This window comes from Prinia subflava, chromosome 9 (genome assembly GCF_021018805.1).
Source record: "Prinia subflava isolate CZ2003 ecotype Zambia chromosome 9, Cam_Psub_1.2, whole genome shotgun sequence".
NCBI classification, from domain to species: Eukaryota; Metazoa; Chordata; class Aves; order Passeriformes; family Cisticolidae; genus Prinia; species Prinia subflava.
Genome location: NC_086255.1, coordinates 6,714,289 through 6,731,569, shown reverse-complemented (window position 1 = coordinate 6,731,569; position 17,281 = coordinate 6,714,289). Strand labels below are relative to the sequence as shown.

Below are 17,281 nucleotides of genomic sequence, written 5' to 3'. Positions count from 1 at the left end.
ATAACAGTTTTTGTGACTGCATAGACTTATATTGTGCTTATTTAAGCTAGAAATAAAAAAATAAAACTCCCTACATCACAGCATCTAAAGCCTGTTCTTTACATACATATAACACAAATTTCACATCAAACCTTCATTTTCACATTCATGCCTTTTGATTGCTTATTTCCCAATATAAATTGATCATTATCACAGATTTGATTCAGATTTAATGCCACAAAGCTTAAATCAGCCAAAGAAACTCCCAGTGCAAGTAACCAGGTGTTGTACACCCAACTATACACAGTGTGATTGCAGGGGATGGGCAGCTCCTGGCTGCCATGACCCTTAGAAAATCAGTCTCTGAGATAAGGGCATCCCGACTTAATTATTAACTCTGCTCCCTGAACACTTCTGAAGACTCAGATTCCTCCTTTTACTCTGTCATCTTGTAAACTTGGCAAAATAAGCAAAATACTAAAGCAAATCAGAATACAGTAAGATGCAACAAAAAGTCATAATCATGAGAAATCTGCATGCTGTGGTAATGCCAGACAAATCCAGACACTTCAGGCTCCTGTAGATATTTTCTATGGCTACTGCAGGCAACCCATGTCATCAGAGTCACAAACTAAATGCTGCATTGCAGCCCTTACCTCATTACATGAATACATTCCGGCTCCTTGGTGAAGCTGTAGGCGTAGCCACTGGAGGTTGTGCCAAAATCAATAGCCACAACAACAAGAAATAACTGTTCTACAGCATCATCTGCATCAGAGTCCTTCTGTTAAAGAGCAGAAGCAGAATACACACTGAGTCACTGGGCACAATCATTTAACCTGCCAGAAGTTTTGCTGTGCAAGACCTGCTCATCTCTTCAGTGAAAATGAGGACTTCCCTAAATTTGCCTTTGTGACCATGGTTGATACCAGAAAGCTGCACATTCCAATGGAATTGGAATTTAATACATGACTCAACATATATGCTAGATCCTTTTATACATCATTTTCTAATCAAAGCTTCCTTCATACTCCTTTTTGGAATACTTCTTATCCTGTATTATTAAAACTGAAGGGTTTGGGATTGGTTTTTGTTGTTTCTTTTCTTAAACTGATCAGCTGAAGAGTCTGTCCATCAATGTGATATATTTGGGATTTGGTGGGTTTAGGAGTTAACTATATCATAAGTATGAACATGAAATACTATTACCATTCAAAAATAACGGAGACAAACCCACCCAAAATACAGCAATAAGCTTTATATCCCACGTTATAAAGAAGAATTTATATACCACCTATTTAGCCAGCACTGCATGCTGCATTCCTGTGCTAGGATGTGGGCAGCTGTTCAGCTGCTTATGATGAATTTCAATCCTTTTCCCTGCCTTTCACCTGTAATCCTGCACTCCCTGAAAAGCACAGCCAAGGGCAATATGCCCCAGACCCTTCACCATCCTTGCTGCCCTAAATGCACCAGGGCTGCTCAGCCTGTACTCCCAGGAACACTTTGCAGGAACTGTTATCTTCCACAGAGGAGCTGCCACATGGTCTCAGTCCATGGGCAGCATTCCATGATATTCCTCAGAGATCTCTTAATTCCACGCCTCTCACTTCCTGCACATTTCTGTTGGATCCCTGCATTTTCCAAGATCACTCCATATAGCTGCTACTTGAAATGGAGAAACAAGAGCAACAAGTTTTGGTCTCCAGTCATAAAAGATTTGTTTGGGTTCTCCTAATAAAGTTTTTCAACTAGGACAATGTCTTCCTCAAAAAGCAAATCTAACTGAAATATGATGCAATTCATCAGCATGACAGAAGAGGATATAGAAATGAGTCCACAGAGAAAATGGGAATAAGAACCAATAACTATGACAGAGAGCACTGGAAATCCTGAAGATGGGTTTTTACACAATTCTGAACTTGAATTGGAAAGCTGAGGCAGAAGGCTGACAAAGACAAAAATGTGCTCTGAACACAATCCCTTGCAGTAACATGAAATACACCGTGCGTGTACTGTGTTACAAATCACACAGGTGATCATAAAAATGGGTGGGAGTTAGTTTTAATAGGAGTTTATCAACAAAAACACCATGATGTACAAGAGATTAAAACACACTACCTATGGGACATGCTCGTGGTTCTAAAAGCTTACAGAAGTGGCTGTTTTCCTTAAGAAATAAAACTAGATAAAACTAGGTAGTTCTATTTTGAGCTTCTACCTCTCTCTCTCTCTCTCTTTCTCTCAGAGCAGATTCTTTTCTCTGAGAATTTGGGTTTTCCTGTTGAACACCCTATATATTCTCCTTTTTTTGGAAAGGAAGAAGACTTTTCAGGGGCTGCCTAAACAAATCAGTGATAAAGACAGGGACAGATCTTGGGAACCCTGAGGATCAAGAAGCCCCCTGTGTTTGATATAAAAATATGCAGCAGCAAGTCTATGAGTTTAGCAAAAAAAACCAGCAAACCAGGAGCCCAGTGAAAAGAATCAGAACTCTGTCAACAACTCCAGTGTGACCAAAATCTCACTTAATACTATGGATAGCATAAAGAGGGTCAGTCTGGAGGAAATTACAACCCTAAAGAAATTATGTCCCACTAAACTGGCAGGAGAAGGAAATGGAGGCATGCAGTATAGGTAAAGAGTGCATTTCTTACCACAATGTGTGATGGAGACAGTGGAGTGATTCCAGGGTCTCCCAAACTTTTGGCTGGTGATGAGTAAGCAGATGTGGAAACTGCATCTAAAAGGAAACAAACACCCATCAGTGTCTGCAAGCAGAGTGAGTAGATACAACAGTTACTCTGCATACTGCTAAACTGTTTTCTAGTTGTAAAGAGTCTGCTAAAACACAAAGCAAATTCCACAGCTGCATCTAAAGCACATGCTTTGCTTTTAAAACATGCTAAGACACAACTGCTCTTTTGATTTTAAAATGTTTGTCTGACCTTCATGACTATTACATTCTTTTATTACATTGTCATGTACAATCTCAAAAGTCTTCCTAAATATATTTGAAGATCATAGCTGGTAAAAGCAGCTTGAGCACCACACACTACCAGGGATTTAAATGTATGAATGCAGAAACTAAATGCAAGCTGTGAGATCCAAAAGACAGACTCATTTACAAGAAAAAGAGGAGCTGAGAGCAACTGGAGAAAGCAGGAAGAGTAAGTTGCAATTCGTCCATCCTGAGCCTCTATTCTGAAACTTTCCCTATTCTGTCTCTGTTTTTATCCTCCCCTACACTCTGCACTGGAACATCTTGCAGCTGTTAATACTACTGCAGGACAGAATCCAGCTGGGAAAAAGGAAAGCATTATTAACAAGTCATCAAAGAAATATTTCTACCCGGCATACAATACTAAAACTTCATTTAAAGGCACAGACCAAACGAGTGACAAATACTGTAATGCATTCTTTTTATTTTTCATTCTTTTTTTTACGTTGTTGATGATAGAAAAGAAAATGGGTTAAAACAATTAAGCACTGGTGGCTTAGATGGATTTAAATATAATCTGCAGTCTTTTGAAGAATGCAATAGTTTATCAAAATAGAATGTAGAGAAGGTATCACACACCCTCTGCTCATGGCCCTCTGCTCCAAAATTTAAACCCTGAGTGCTTACTGGCTTCTCTTGTACAGAATACAGGCTATAATTGGATGTAAAGCAGAATGATGTAATAGGCCTCTGAACATTAATAATAATTAAATAATACATTTCCGTGTATTTTTATCACCTACTTGGATGCATCACACATGCATACATCCATAGCATTCCTAGACATGACTGACAATTCAGAGCATCACTCCAAGATGACACTGGAGGTGCTCTGCAAAACCTTAGAGCTAGGTAGGGAAGAAAGTTAATCAAATATGTGTTGTTTCCCAGGGAAGATTCAAATATCCTGCAGTGGGCAAGTATGAGATAATTTGCCCAGAGGGGAAAAAAAATCTTCATCCAAATCTAAATATTGTTCCTGTAACTTCATTTATTTCTTGAAGCTATATATGCATGTTCATCCTGATTTTCAGAAGCATTTGCAGAAGCACAGTATTTGCATTTTCTACACAAGTTCTCCAGGAATATATTAAGTTACTGCTCTTGCAGTGAAGTACAAAAAGTCACAGGCCAAATGCGACAGGCACAGAATCTGCTCGGTTCATTAAGATTTCTTGGGAACAGATACTGTTATCAGCCTCCTTTGTGCAATTTTTGCCTCTTAATTTTTGCACCAGCAACATGCTACTGATTTTAGAATTGAAGAACAGTATTTCAACACAGAAAAAAAACCCACAATTACTAATAAAATATATTCCTTGCATCCTGCTGTCATTCCCAGCTGGACTTAAACCAGTACTTCCTGAGCAGACCAGGACACTGCAACACTGACTCAACACCTTTGGAAACCAGCACTTTACCCACACTCAGGATGCTGATTTGAAGCACAAAATGATATCAAACCATGTGTTTTCAGTGTTTCACTCTGCCATTAATGCTTTTGGTTACCTGTTTCGGCACTCATGTTTCAGAGGTGTGCTGGAGCAGTCCAAGGAGGCCACAGAGATGATCAGAGGGCTGGAGCACCTCTGCACAGAGACAGGCTGGGAGAGGAGGCTGCAGGGAGACCTCAGAGCACCTTCCAGGACCTAAAGGGGGCCTACAAAAGAGTCAGAGAGGGACATTTTACAAGGGCATGTAATGACAGGACAAAGGGTAAGGGCTTCAAAATGAAAAGGGCAGATTTCCATTAGACATCAGGATGGAATTCTTTACTCTGACAGTGGAGATGCACTGGCACAGGCTGTCCAGAGAAGCTGTGCCTGCCCCATCCCTGCAAGAGCTCAAAGCCAGGTTGGATGGGGCTTGCAGCAACCTGGGATAGAAGAACATGTCCCTGCCCATGGCAGGGGGGTTGAAACAAGATGATCTTAAAGGTCCTTTCCAACCCCCCAAACTATTCTGTGTTTCTGAGATGCATTTGCCAACCTGTCTTCAGCTATCAGCCTTGAAAAGCTATTTATATCTCTGTGTGCAAGTCAGAAAACTCTGTGTGACAGGATACACATTTTCATATCTCAGAGAGCAGTGAATAAATATGCAGAGCAATATTCACATTAATCCAATGAAACCACTAACTTGGGTAGTGTCCTACCAAAAATTGATTCAAGTTAATAAAAAAGACCCTTCCAAACCCATGACCATCCTGCACTGCATTCACGGCTCCTCCTGCAAACACCCAGCTAAATAAAATAATTATACAGTGCATCCTGGATCTAATGCCAAAACTTCTCAACATGCAGTGAAATTACTGTTAAAAGCAAATGAAATTAGGATATTTGCAACATTATACTATCTAACCCATCTGAACTGCACAGTGTTAAAATATATTTGTCCATGTAGGAGCTTTCATATTTCGTTGAGCTAGTGTTTCCTTGGTGAAAAAAAATGTGCATGTGTAACAATTTTTACAGCTGTGTTCTGAAGAGCAGTAAATGCATGGATATTCCAGAATATTTAAAAATTCTTATCTCTAAAGCACTGTGATTGGTTGATCTGACAGAAACAAAAGCAAGCCAGAGAATGGGAAAAGGGTTGCAAGGAACCTGATTTGCAATCACGAAACTGAAAAATGATGCCTAGACTGTCCTGGATAGGAACTGGGTATTTGGAACAGTCCTTAAAAGCAGAATGACTTAGAATGACTTATTATGGCTTCTGCAACAAAAAACCATAATCAAGTCATGTTCTACATAGCTCAAGTTCCAGCTTTATCTCCATGTTTACTAAGGATCTTTGACTCTGTCAAACTACATGATATGACAAAAACACAGCTAAACAGCATGCATTAAATAAACACTGAAATTCTTGCCAATTTACACACCAAATTGAATGGAGGAATCTGATTTAGAATCCAAATAAAATAACTCCTCAAACAAACCAGTATTTAAAATAATATTTCTCTAAATGTGATTCTTGAATAAATTCTTCAAATTTCTTGAATAAAAGTTCTTATATTTACTCCTGATATGAACATTAACCTGGAATATGGCTTGGATAATTTCAATCAATTTGTATAGACTAAATTTGAACACATTAGGATTTCTAACTTTAGTCCTAACCTAAGCAATTGCCAAAGAACACCTTGTGTATTTTTAAGGCGATCAGAAGCTGAAGGGAAAACAGAGAAGGCTCTCATTCTCAGACTTTGGAGTTTTATTTAACAATTCAAAGGGCCCTCATTTGCAGATTCCCAAACATTTACAGAATTGGTAAAATTATGAGATCAGAAGATATTGTATTAATAATGAAATCATGTCCATTATCACATTAGCTCCAATTGCTGGTTTAGCAGATTTAATTTAAATTATTCCTTCTTTTCATCTAAACAGATGCAAGAGTTTATTTTCTGTGGTTTCCTGCAATGCCTAATCTGTTTAGCTCTTTCTGTTTTTCAGTAAATGATCAGCAACATTGTAGATTTTGACAAAATGCAACGAACGATTAACCTTTAAGTGTCAAAGAATGCAGACTAAGAGCAAAGTCCAGAACATTTATAACAACTTTGCTGATGCAGCGTGGATATTTCACTGATTTCATGTTCAGCTGAATCAGATTTTCTGATAGATCGGGAGAACAGGCCCAAGCTTATTATTTAATTAGAAAGATCAGTTAATGGCAGCTGGAAGGTCATCACTCTCTTCTGAATATTTGAGAGCCCCTGCCACACACTCCTATCACCTCTGTAAGAACACAACACCAGTGTGTGTTACATCCCAATCAACACAAGTTAATTTATGTTTCTATCCTGGCAGAGTGGTCACAAACCCAACACCAACTCTTCCCACAATTTTCTGAATCAACAACAGGATCAATACCATTCCCCAGTATTTCACTAAGTGCTTTCACCATACAGGCACCAGTGGGTCCCAGCACAGCCTTTTCCAGCTCTCCCAAACCCCCAGTGAGAATGGCTGCAGGACACCACCCTGGCTCCAAAGGAAAGCTGCAATAACTCATTTTGATTTGTATAATGCACATCCACCGTTCCAAATGCCAAATCATCCAAGCACTCAGATATTTGTAGGCTGATGAACCAGGTGCACAAGGGAAGCTGGGATGCATTAGACCCACTAAAAATGTCACTGATGCAGCTGATCTTGTGGCTCCAATAAATCCATGTTAACTGAATTCACCATGGACACACTGAACATTTCACAAATCAAACACCTGCACATATCTCAAGGCCATTTATCTGGAATTTCCAGTCATCCAGCACGTGGTAAAGGTGACTGCTGCTATGTGTATATACACTGCTCTGCTCTCAGTCAGGTTGTTAGTAATACCAAAATCTTAGCCAAATTCTTTATTTCCCATTCAGGCACTATATATGGATTTAAAATTTAGGAAAATAGAAGGGGAAAAAAACGGAAAAAGAAGGATGTACTGAACCAACATGGGTATAGAGGAGCCATCAGGCAACAAAAGAATGGAATAAACCCTTTATTTTTCATTCAAAAGATTATAACCTTTTGAGCATCAAAATAATTTTGACACAAGCAAACCTTCCTAATGATGTTTGCACAAGAAAAGAAGGGTTCACCATATTGCTATTAGATGGTAATTGCTGCACTGATGAAGAAAACCTTATTCAGCTTTCCCCGTTGCTGAGATTTTCCTTTGCATTAAGCACAAAATGTCAGAGCTTCCAAATGTAACGTGACAACCTAGAGCATTTTACTGTAAACACAAAGATGGCCTTTTAAAACAATTACTGAACAATAAAAAAAAGACGGAGAGAAGCAAATAAAAAAAATCCACTTAAAATGTTCTTATGCATAATAAAAAGATCCCATTTTTCATATCAGAAGTAAGAACCTTCTGTTTCTGCTGAAACCAATGGCACCACTGTTATGACTGAAATGGAGTTAGAGTTCTTTGTTTTAAAATGCCAGTAGGCATCCAGCTGGTTTCCTGAAGACTGCAATACACTTCTCCTCCATGAATACAGCCATAGCTAATCCCTGATACAAATCCAAGTTTCCTGATACCCTTTCATAATATCTGGTCCCCCAAAAAACTGGAATTCATTGCTCTGATACCAAATAGAGCCCAAGGATTTCCTAAGTAAAAGAAATTATCTCCCAATATTTTGCATAGAATTCTAAAAATAAGACATGTTTGTCATTACAACTTTGACCTTTCCCATTTATTGCTTTTATATTGTCTCCCATCATGATTATGCTTTGACTCAAGGAATTACATTTTTACTACACTATGAATGCTTTCTAAAGTAATTTTAAGATTTTACCATTATTGTTAAGAGTATCAAAAACCAACCCCAGTTTCATCCCGTCACTCACTCTGTGGACAATATTCATTTTCCTGAGCCACAGCACCAAAGGGAGGCCAAAAGACGCCACCAATTTTCTGTGAGCTTAATTTGAGATGAAAGAAACACGCAAGAACTCGCAATAACCTTCTGAAAATGCCACATGGGTTATGTTCACTTCTCCTCTATCTGACAGGACATAGGCAAAACTACTTTACCTACATTTGATGTGACCTCACTAATGCTTGGTAAGATGGGCTAAAGCTGAGCACTCACACCTCCCTGCACACTGGGTCTGTAATGCCCCAGCACGTCCTCACCAACAGCAAAGTCTGCCCTCAAGCTGCCTTCCACTCAAACCCAAACTCAAACAGCATCTATACCATAAGGTCTCAAATCCAGCTCCACCCAGAATGACCTGAGAGCTTTCCAGCTTCTGTGATCAGTCAGCTCCCTTTTCCCTCCCATTTCCTTCCCCATGCCCTGATGTGATTCCAGGATGGGAATTTCCAGCATTTCCTGCCCTGATGTGATTCCAGGATGCTCCAAACCTGCTCCTGCCCCAGAGCTCAGGGTTAGGGGAATTCACCAGCAGAGCCCTGCAGTGATCCCTCTCTTCCCACATTCCAGCTCTGCACAGCCATGCACTACTGCCAGGAGAGACAACACTTGTCCTGATTTATCTGTTGCAAAATGCAGGCTACATGTTGTGATAAAGGTGGGTTAACAACAGATTTGGCAGCTCAGAGTGGTAAAAAGACCATGATCTTCCCAAATATTCCCCAAGACAGTTCTGTAAGAGACACCTTCAGTGCACGCTAACCAAACCTCTCTTCCTTCAACAAGCTCTCCTTTGATCTTGCTTCCTTCACACTTCCTTGCACTGTCTGCCTGTATCTCTCACCTCCTCCCTCGCTGCTTCCAGGAACATGTAAGGAACAGAAAACAAAACACGAGCTGTACAGAACTTGGGTGAAAAGACACCTTCTTGGAAAAAGCTTCCTGCTGCTTCTTCATCATCACGTCTGTCCTCATCTGCCTCCTCTGCTTGGTTCACTGCTAGGTTGTCAGGAATGGCACTACCAAGATGATGCTCTAATTCCCGGGACCATACTCATAGAAGAGAACATTTGTGATGTTAATCACTCTCCTTGTGAAAAACACCATTTTCCAGCTCAAACTGGTCTGGTTCTCTGCTTTTTCTTTGTAAAAAACAAGATCAAAATATTAAAGTTATAAACCCCTGTTTTACTACAAGTTTCTATTTAAGAAACATCTCAAGATGCAATTGTATCCTGAAAAGAATGCAATCCCACCCTTCTAAATCAAGATATTCAAAGGAATATTACAAAGAACAAGAATCCCTGTTCAGCTTTTCAGACTGTGCATCCAGCACACAGGAATAAGAACACTTTCGGGGGCATTTGTTTACTTAGCAGGCAAAAAAGGTTATTTACTTTTCAAACATTCCTAGATTCAAACAGTATCTCGCAATGCATCAAGCTGGATGAATGTAGTGACACCTTTTTCTTAAAACATGAATTGGGAAAAAATTTGAATATGTTTGTCTTCATTTTGACAATCTTCTGGAAGGCTTAACATGATTCACACATTTATAGAGTCTTGACAAGAGAAAACCAACCACCCTCATCAATTCACCAAAAAAAAAAAAAGGATAAGCAGGGGGCAGGGTAAAAAGAAAAGCCAAACTAGAATAGACATTATTTATAGTAGTCAGCATGAGTGATGCTGTATTTAAATCCCTTCATATTCTTCAAGCCTATTAAACCAATTTTGTCCAAAGATGGAAAAATAAAAGAATAGTAACTGTGACATAACTGCAAAAATTGGTATCACATTTGACAAGTCATTAGCAAAGTCATCTATGAAACCATAGTCTATGGCTATTTATTCTGAGCAACATTTCAGTGCTATATCAAAAAAAAGATTTTCTTTCTTTTTATTTGATGGTCTTGAAAATACATAGTTACCAGGCTTAAAGGAAAGCTTAAAGAAAAAATACCTTATAAGAAGAAATTACCTGATTAGTATTTGTAGAGTAGATCACAAGATCACGCAGTCACCAACCAAAATCCACCTCCAAAGGTTTTTATACTAACAGCCATCAGGTTATGTTCAAGTCCCATGACAGTGCATCCACAGAGACCACAGTGACCAGCAGAAAACTAACTGCAAATTTACACTGTCACGGTGACAAGCCCCTGGCACAACCTTCAAAGGAGTTCCTGTGGCTGAAATCATAACAGAAGTGTAGCTGAGTAAGCAAGAGAGCTCCTACAAAAGGTGGATTTTTGAATGCAGCACTTCCATAGTGACAATACTGAAAGCTTTTGTAAATGGCATGCCCTGCCGTTCTGATTACTGCCAGTGCTCTACTCAGGTATCCATGGAAACTTGAGAAATAGATGTTAAATTTGTTGGCTCTGTTTGGCACTAAGGGATGGGACTAGTTGCCAGTCTAACCACAGGTATTTTAATCTTTAATCATAGAGAAGGCACCAAGAGTGCTCAAATTATAATGAAACCCACCAAATGGTCACATTTCCCAAACAATGACAAAAGCAGGAGGCAAGGATACACTGAAGAATTGTTGTTTTAATAGTGTGATTATCTCTTGAGAGAGAAATAGCCTAATCCCTGTAATGAGGAAAGACACACCCAAATATTCACTCTTCCAGCCTCACAGGGAACAGGAAAAAAAAACAACGCATGGATACAAATGCACAGAACCTCGTCGGGACAGGGAACATAGAGTACTCAAGAGTGTAAAACCCTTTGAGAGAAGCTGCTTCAACCCTAGAGACCAGTCCTGAATAGCACTGACATGTGCTAAAGATGTATGCAGAAATGGACAAAGTGAAGTTGTGTTCCCAGACCATTCCCTCCGGGAGAAGGAAGTAGCAAAGAGAGAATAATTTATCTCTGCTTCCTTCCCCAAGGAAACTAGTGCAGGTTGGGCAGGCTCCTGCAATAGGAGCTGATTTTCTTCAGAGAGAAAATGTGGATTAACTCCCTCAGATGACATGGAATTACTATTATTGAACTACACTCACATCCACACTTTTCTGGACTCCAACTGATGACGATTACTAGAAATCTCTCTCAATATTCCTCAGAAACTGCATCTGCAGAGCACAGTTTTAGAGTGTTGAGTTAAAAGCTAAAAGCAAAATCCTCTCCAGGTCTCCCATTCTTGTAAATTCAGGTGCCCTTGGAACTGATCCCTGTGCCCAGAGCCTGCAAATCTGTACAACAGAGCTCCTGTCTGGGCCAGGGAGCACCCAGTGCCTCAGTAGAGAGCAGTGAGCCAAGGCCAGGGAGCACCAACACAGCTCACAAAGCCACACTGGTGTCCTTGACACACCCTCGTGCAGTCCTGAGCGAAGAACAAAGGCATTCTAGGCTTTCTGGCCATCATATTCTGAGGAGTTTCGTTTATTTATTTGCTTACTTCTTAGAACTGACTGCATTTTCCTGTTCATTTACATGAAAACGTTTCTCAAATCCCTCTGAGACAGCCTTTGAAGGAATTTCCTGTTTTAATACTGATTACTGACACAGATCACCACTGCCATACTAATGTTAAAACACTGCAAAGTCACTGCTTTAATAGCAGTTACGGCAAAATTTTAAACTTGCATTTGTTTATTTTAAATGTCTATCACTATGATTCTTAACAGCACAGCACAATGGGCCAAAGCTGACACATTTTGAATAATGAGAGCCATGGAATGTTCTCTCAATACCAAAAATGTGCCTGGTCACTGAGAAAAGGCAGACTGGGTGTAACGACCCAGGAGCCAGGACACTTGTCACAGTGAGGAAGGTGAAGCCTGCAGAGCTGTCACAGGCATTCCAGATCACCCAGGCTCAGCCTTGGCAGCAGCATTCCCTCAGAGCAACACCAACATCTGTGACCTTACAGCACCAAACAGCTGCACACTCTGCAGTGGAACATGTGTGAAGCAAGTGTACCACTTACAGCCACGGCCGATGGACTTCAGAGCTCAGCCCTGAAACAGACTCCAAACCCTCCTGGCACCTCTCCCTCCACTGCAGAAACACCAATTTGATGCAGCCTGCAGCTTCACCCCATCCTTGTTTTCAACCAGCCAGGCTGTTTAACAGAAACGTGACAAGTGCCATACAGAAGCTGAGTAATGATGTAAAAAGCCATCTATGGATAGACAAAGATTTCACTAAAGTTGTATAAGGAAAATATCAACAGCTAGTTCACTTAAGGAAAATCTAAAAAAGGAACAGATGCAAACTCCCCAAAAAGGTCATGTTGCTTCATACCAAATTAAGGTCATGACTATTCTCATTCTCCTAATCAAAAGTAGCGTAGTTTGCGTGTGTTGCTTTTTATTCCTTTCACATTTCCCATTATCATTTACTGGGAGCCAGCACAGCTTTTTTAAATATTAAAAAAAGCCAATTTGCTTCTTCACAATACCTATAGACTAAAACAGCCACAGGGAGAAGTTTCTAAAACCATAAATGGTGTGCTCTTTGAAGTCAAATACTTGTGAAATCCCATCTGACACATCGTCAAAAGGCAGAACCAATTCAGGTACAAAAAACTGACACAATGGGATCTTTTAATATTATTGTTTTAAAGTAAAAAGTATATTCTTAAGATTTTTTTTAAGAAAGAGATGGTTGCTTTGTGCATTTGTAGAGAGAACAGGTGAAATCATAGTAGAGGGGAGCAAAAAGGAATTAATCCCCTGGAACAGCTTAGAAGAATAACTAGAAATTTTAAAATATTTGACCAGATGTAACTTTAAAAGGAAAAAGAAAAGAAATCCAGACTTAATTGCAACAGCAGATATGATGTCCAGAAGGGGCCTAAAAAATTTCAAAAGCATTGCCATGAAAGTGGGAGAAGTTGGCCACGGCAGGTCACATCAACTCAACCAACAAAAGAAGCATTTGGCAGAAAAGAGCACAAGATGAGACACCAGTCAAGTCCCATAAAACCCCAACCACCAGTGACAGAGTTAAAAAGCAAAACATATCCTAACCCCCGACATGTTCATGAAGGGATCAGGTCTTTTATAGCTGAGGCAGCATTCTGGTCTTGCTGCACTGAACTGGCCTCCCAGAGGCTGCTTTAACTTGAGCTGACATCCAAGGCTGCAGCATCCTCTTCCAGCTCCTGGTGACACTTGCATTTGGCAGAAATCCTGATCACTCCCTGGGGACCAGGATAAAGCCCCTTTACCCAGAAATGCATCGGCTGAAAATGCCTCTGGACAGAACCCCTTGGGGCCTCTGTACAGCTGACTGAAGCTTTGGGGAGACTTTGCAGGTACAGAGCAGGGCAGATGTGTTGAACACCAACTGCTGTCCCCATGGGAATGAACCAAACATTCAGCCTGAAAGCTTACAGGGTGCCTGTCATAAAGGAAAACTTGTCAGCTCAGCCAGCATTACCCAATTACAAGGCAAAAGCTTTAAAAATGCCAAAACTCAGTATAATTAGATGCTTTCCATGCAATAGCTCCTGGGTAGGAACAACCTCACTAAGCAAGCTGCAGCTACCGCAGTGCTGTGCTAAGTGAGGCTATAAGGATGATGGGCAGGCACTGCATACAGCACTCTGCTATTTTACAAACAGGCATTTCTTCTACGCATTGTACTGTGCTGCAAGAAGTGGCTGCAGCTTCCATACTGTCAATATAACACACACTAAATCACAGTTTATCCCTGAAGCCTTTTTTCCCTCTGACAGCCTCAGCATTCCAGCGCATGGAAAGAACATAAAGATTCCTGGCATCACAAATCATTGCTTTACTACCTGCTCTTCTGTCTTCTAACCAAATCCCTCCTGCACAGATTCTCCCTATGTCACAAGTTACTTCATCCCAGTATTGCATTGCACCAACCTTGCAACTTGGCAGAAAACAAAACGTGATACCCTGTCATCAGATAGACAAATGAATCTGTCAGTCTATTCTTCCCTTTGTCAGCTGCATGCTAGAAAATTGTTACAGGTTATTTCAAACCAAACACACAATAGAGACTTCATTTAGGAAGCACTGAGAGAACATTTAGATGCAGGGACAGGGAAGAACCCAGCAGGGCATCTTGAACACTCAACTAGTTTCTAAGTAGCATATTCTGATTTAGTTTGGGTTTTATTAATGGTCACTTTATGACTCTTTTATTCCACTTACACTGAAATTGAGGTATGTCATTCAAAATGTTCCCTGAATCCTACTATAATCAAACTTAATCTTTTAAGTTTCCCCATACATTTCTGCCAGCAGCGTTGGCTCAGCATTACAGTTTCCTCAAGCCTTTGCAGCATACAGTGAGGAAGAAGGCATGGAGAGATCGAATGCAATCAGGCTGAGTCTGCATTTCCCTTAGGGTTATTCACCCATACCATTTGTATCCTAGGAACCCTCTTCCCTCCCCCAGCTCCGTTCCCACACAAGGAGAGACCACCGCGTCCTGCAAAGGCTCTGCTGTTTCTATCAGGCACAGTGTAACCCCAAAGGGATCAAACCCACAGCATCCTTGTTTCAGGCAAAAGAAGACTCAGCGCAGCCCGAGTCAAGTTTGCAGAATCGGGGACATGTGGCCCCCTTACCGCGGTAGAGCGGCACGGGTGGGGTTTCCCCCAGCCCTGCACCTCGCCGGGAGCTCCCTGTGCCCGGGGCTGCGCCAGGATGCTCAGCCCACACAGCGCTGTCTCTCCCACCCGGCTGCCAGGTCTTTCTTTTCCAGTGCACCAGGCTTCCCGCTATACAGGGGTGCTGCCTCTATGTCAGCAGCAGCCCCTGAGCTCCAGTCCGCGCCCTCCTCCCTCTGGCCGCTGCTGGGAAAGGGAGAGATCCCGACCCGCGGGGAGCCACAAAGGCCCGTCCGGCGGGGATGCCGCGCCCGCCGCAGCGCCCCGGCGCCGGGCAGGGCGGCCGCCGCGCCTCGCCCCCGCCCGGCCGAGCCGCCGCATTGTTTTGTCACCTGGGTCCCCCCGCGGTGCGGCAGCGGCTCCCCGGGGACCCAGGTGCCGGAGGAGCGGCGGCGCTGCCCGGGGCGGGGGCTCCGCGGGGCGCTGAGGGGGCTCCGCTCCGCGCCGCCGCCTCCCGCCGCCGCACCGGCCCTGCCCTGCCCCGCCTGCGCGGCCACAGCCGGGACATTGTCTGCCGCCTCCCGCCTCCCGCCGCTCCGGACGGGGCTCCCTCCGGCTCCAGACCGCTTCCCTCCGTAAGCCGCGGCCGCCCCGCCGGGCCGCGCCGCGCCCGCCTCCGGCGGCGCTCCTGCATTGCGGCGGGGCCCCCTCACCTGCGGCACCGCTCTCCGCCTCCGGCATGGCCCGCTCCCGCCGCGCTCGCCGGGGCACGGGCCGGCGGCGGAGCTGCGCTGCCCACCCCGGGGGAGGCTCCGCTGCTTCCTCCAGTCCCCGCCCCGCTGCGCCTTCCTGCGGCCGGTGCGGAGCCGAGGGGAAGAGGCTGCGCGCCCGGGCCGGCGCTGACGGGCTGCCCGCGCCGGCTGCGGGGCTGCGCCGCCCCTCCCCGCCCGCTCCCGCAGCCGCACAAGGAAGGCACCGGCGGGGGGGCCGCCTGCGAGGGGCGGCCCGGCCACAGATGCGGATTTCACGGCCACTGAAGCGGAAACCCCTCCGCGGTGACAGCCACAGAAAGAGACCCCTCTCCTTGGCCGGAGGTGACACCCCGGCTCCGCCCTGTGCGCCAGGAAGGGGTGCTGGAGTCCCGCGGAGACGGAGCGTGAGAAGGCGCGGAGGTCACCCCAGCTGTCCCCCGGGTTGGCAGGGGAGTGCAGGTCCAGCTAACCCATTCAGGAATCACGGACGGGTCCCCCGACATCATGCATTACGGGATGGTTTGTACGGCATGGGATTCTTTATATTTGTCTTCGGAGTGAACTCTCCCACACGGGTCTGCAGTGCTGTCAGATCAAGAACTTCTTGTTTCCAGTGATTTTCAGCTACTTGTCTCCAGGACCTGGGAGAGAGACACCCCTACTGTCACTTGATCCGTGATGAAGTTTAAGAGTTTTCCAAACTACGTAAGAAGCCATTACAAACACAAGACAGTAAAAATAAGGCTGGTACCCTCCCATGAACAATCCTGAAGCCAGAAAAGGTTTTTCCTCTTGTCCACCCGTGCTTCATGGTGTAATTCTCCTTTACTTGCCACCCTCAGCAGCCATTCATATTTTGAAAGCAGTGCTAACATTTCATGTGAAATAAATAAAGGCATTAACACCAAGCACAGCCTTGGTATCTTGCTGACTCCTGAGCTCAGGAGGTCACTGATATTCAGGACAGTCTAAAATGCACCCAAGGTTCTCCCAAGTCCGCTCACACAAGGTGGGATCCCCGTGAAACCCCTGAAGACCAGGGAATTGTGAAGCAAAGCCCCCAGCACTGCAGGTGCTTACTCAGCTCTGATCCCTGGTTTCTTGCTCTCATGGCATTTGCTCTGTTCCCTGTGGGCTTCATCGCCTCTGAGGACGGAAGGTGTGGCACAAAAGTTAAAGCACATCTGCACACCTGACTCATGTCAAAAGCCTTCACCCACCCTGTACACACTTAAAAGACTGTCTCCCCCTGAAATCCACTGTCTCATCCAGGGAAAATGCAGAGCTCATTTCTCCCACCTCCCAAAATCAGCTGCACAAGGGGATTTTCTAAACTGTTGAGGAGGAGGGAGGGAAGGAGCACGCTGGGCTGGTGGGACAGCAGCTCATTCCACTGCTCACATCGGAGTCACCTTCTCTTCTTGGGGACACTGAGTACATGGGGATCCCTCATACAATTAACAAAGCCAAGAACAGCCGGCAGTGGGACAGCGGGCACTGCTGCTTCCTGCTCTTCCCTCAGCTCCACGCCAGGCAACAAAGGAAAACATCTGGCCAAGAGTCAGCTTTAATTACCTATTCAGAGTCAGGCTGAATATTTACGCTGTCATTAA

General features: G+C 43.5%; 1 protein-coding gene across 2 annotated transcripts in view; it reads right to left on the bottom strand.

Moving 5' to 3' along the window:
- HSPA12A (heat shock protein family A (Hsp70) member 12A) overlaps positions 1-15,842 on the bottom strand; it is a 51,950-nt gene extending 36,108 nt beyond the window's left edge. The window contains exons 1-4 of one of the 2 annotated variants that reach the window (XM_063405236.1): positions 15,630-15,842; positions 4,490-4,640; positions 2,637-2,722; positions 636-763 (exon numbers count right to left, since the gene is read on the bottom strand). In XM_063405236.1, coding sequence (XP_063261306.1) covers positions 636-763; positions 2,637-2,722; positions 4,490-4,505 — 230 coding nt within the window. In that variant the 5' untranslated portion in view covers positions 4,506-4,640; positions 15,630-15,842. Of the gene's footprint in view, positions 1-635; positions 764-2,636; positions 2,723-4,489; positions 4,641-15,308; positions 15,602-15,629 lie in introns of those variants that run through there. The other variant, XM_063405237.1, reaches the window with a different exon arrangement.
- Between the last annotated feature and the right edge of the window lie 1,439 nt (positions 15,843-17,281).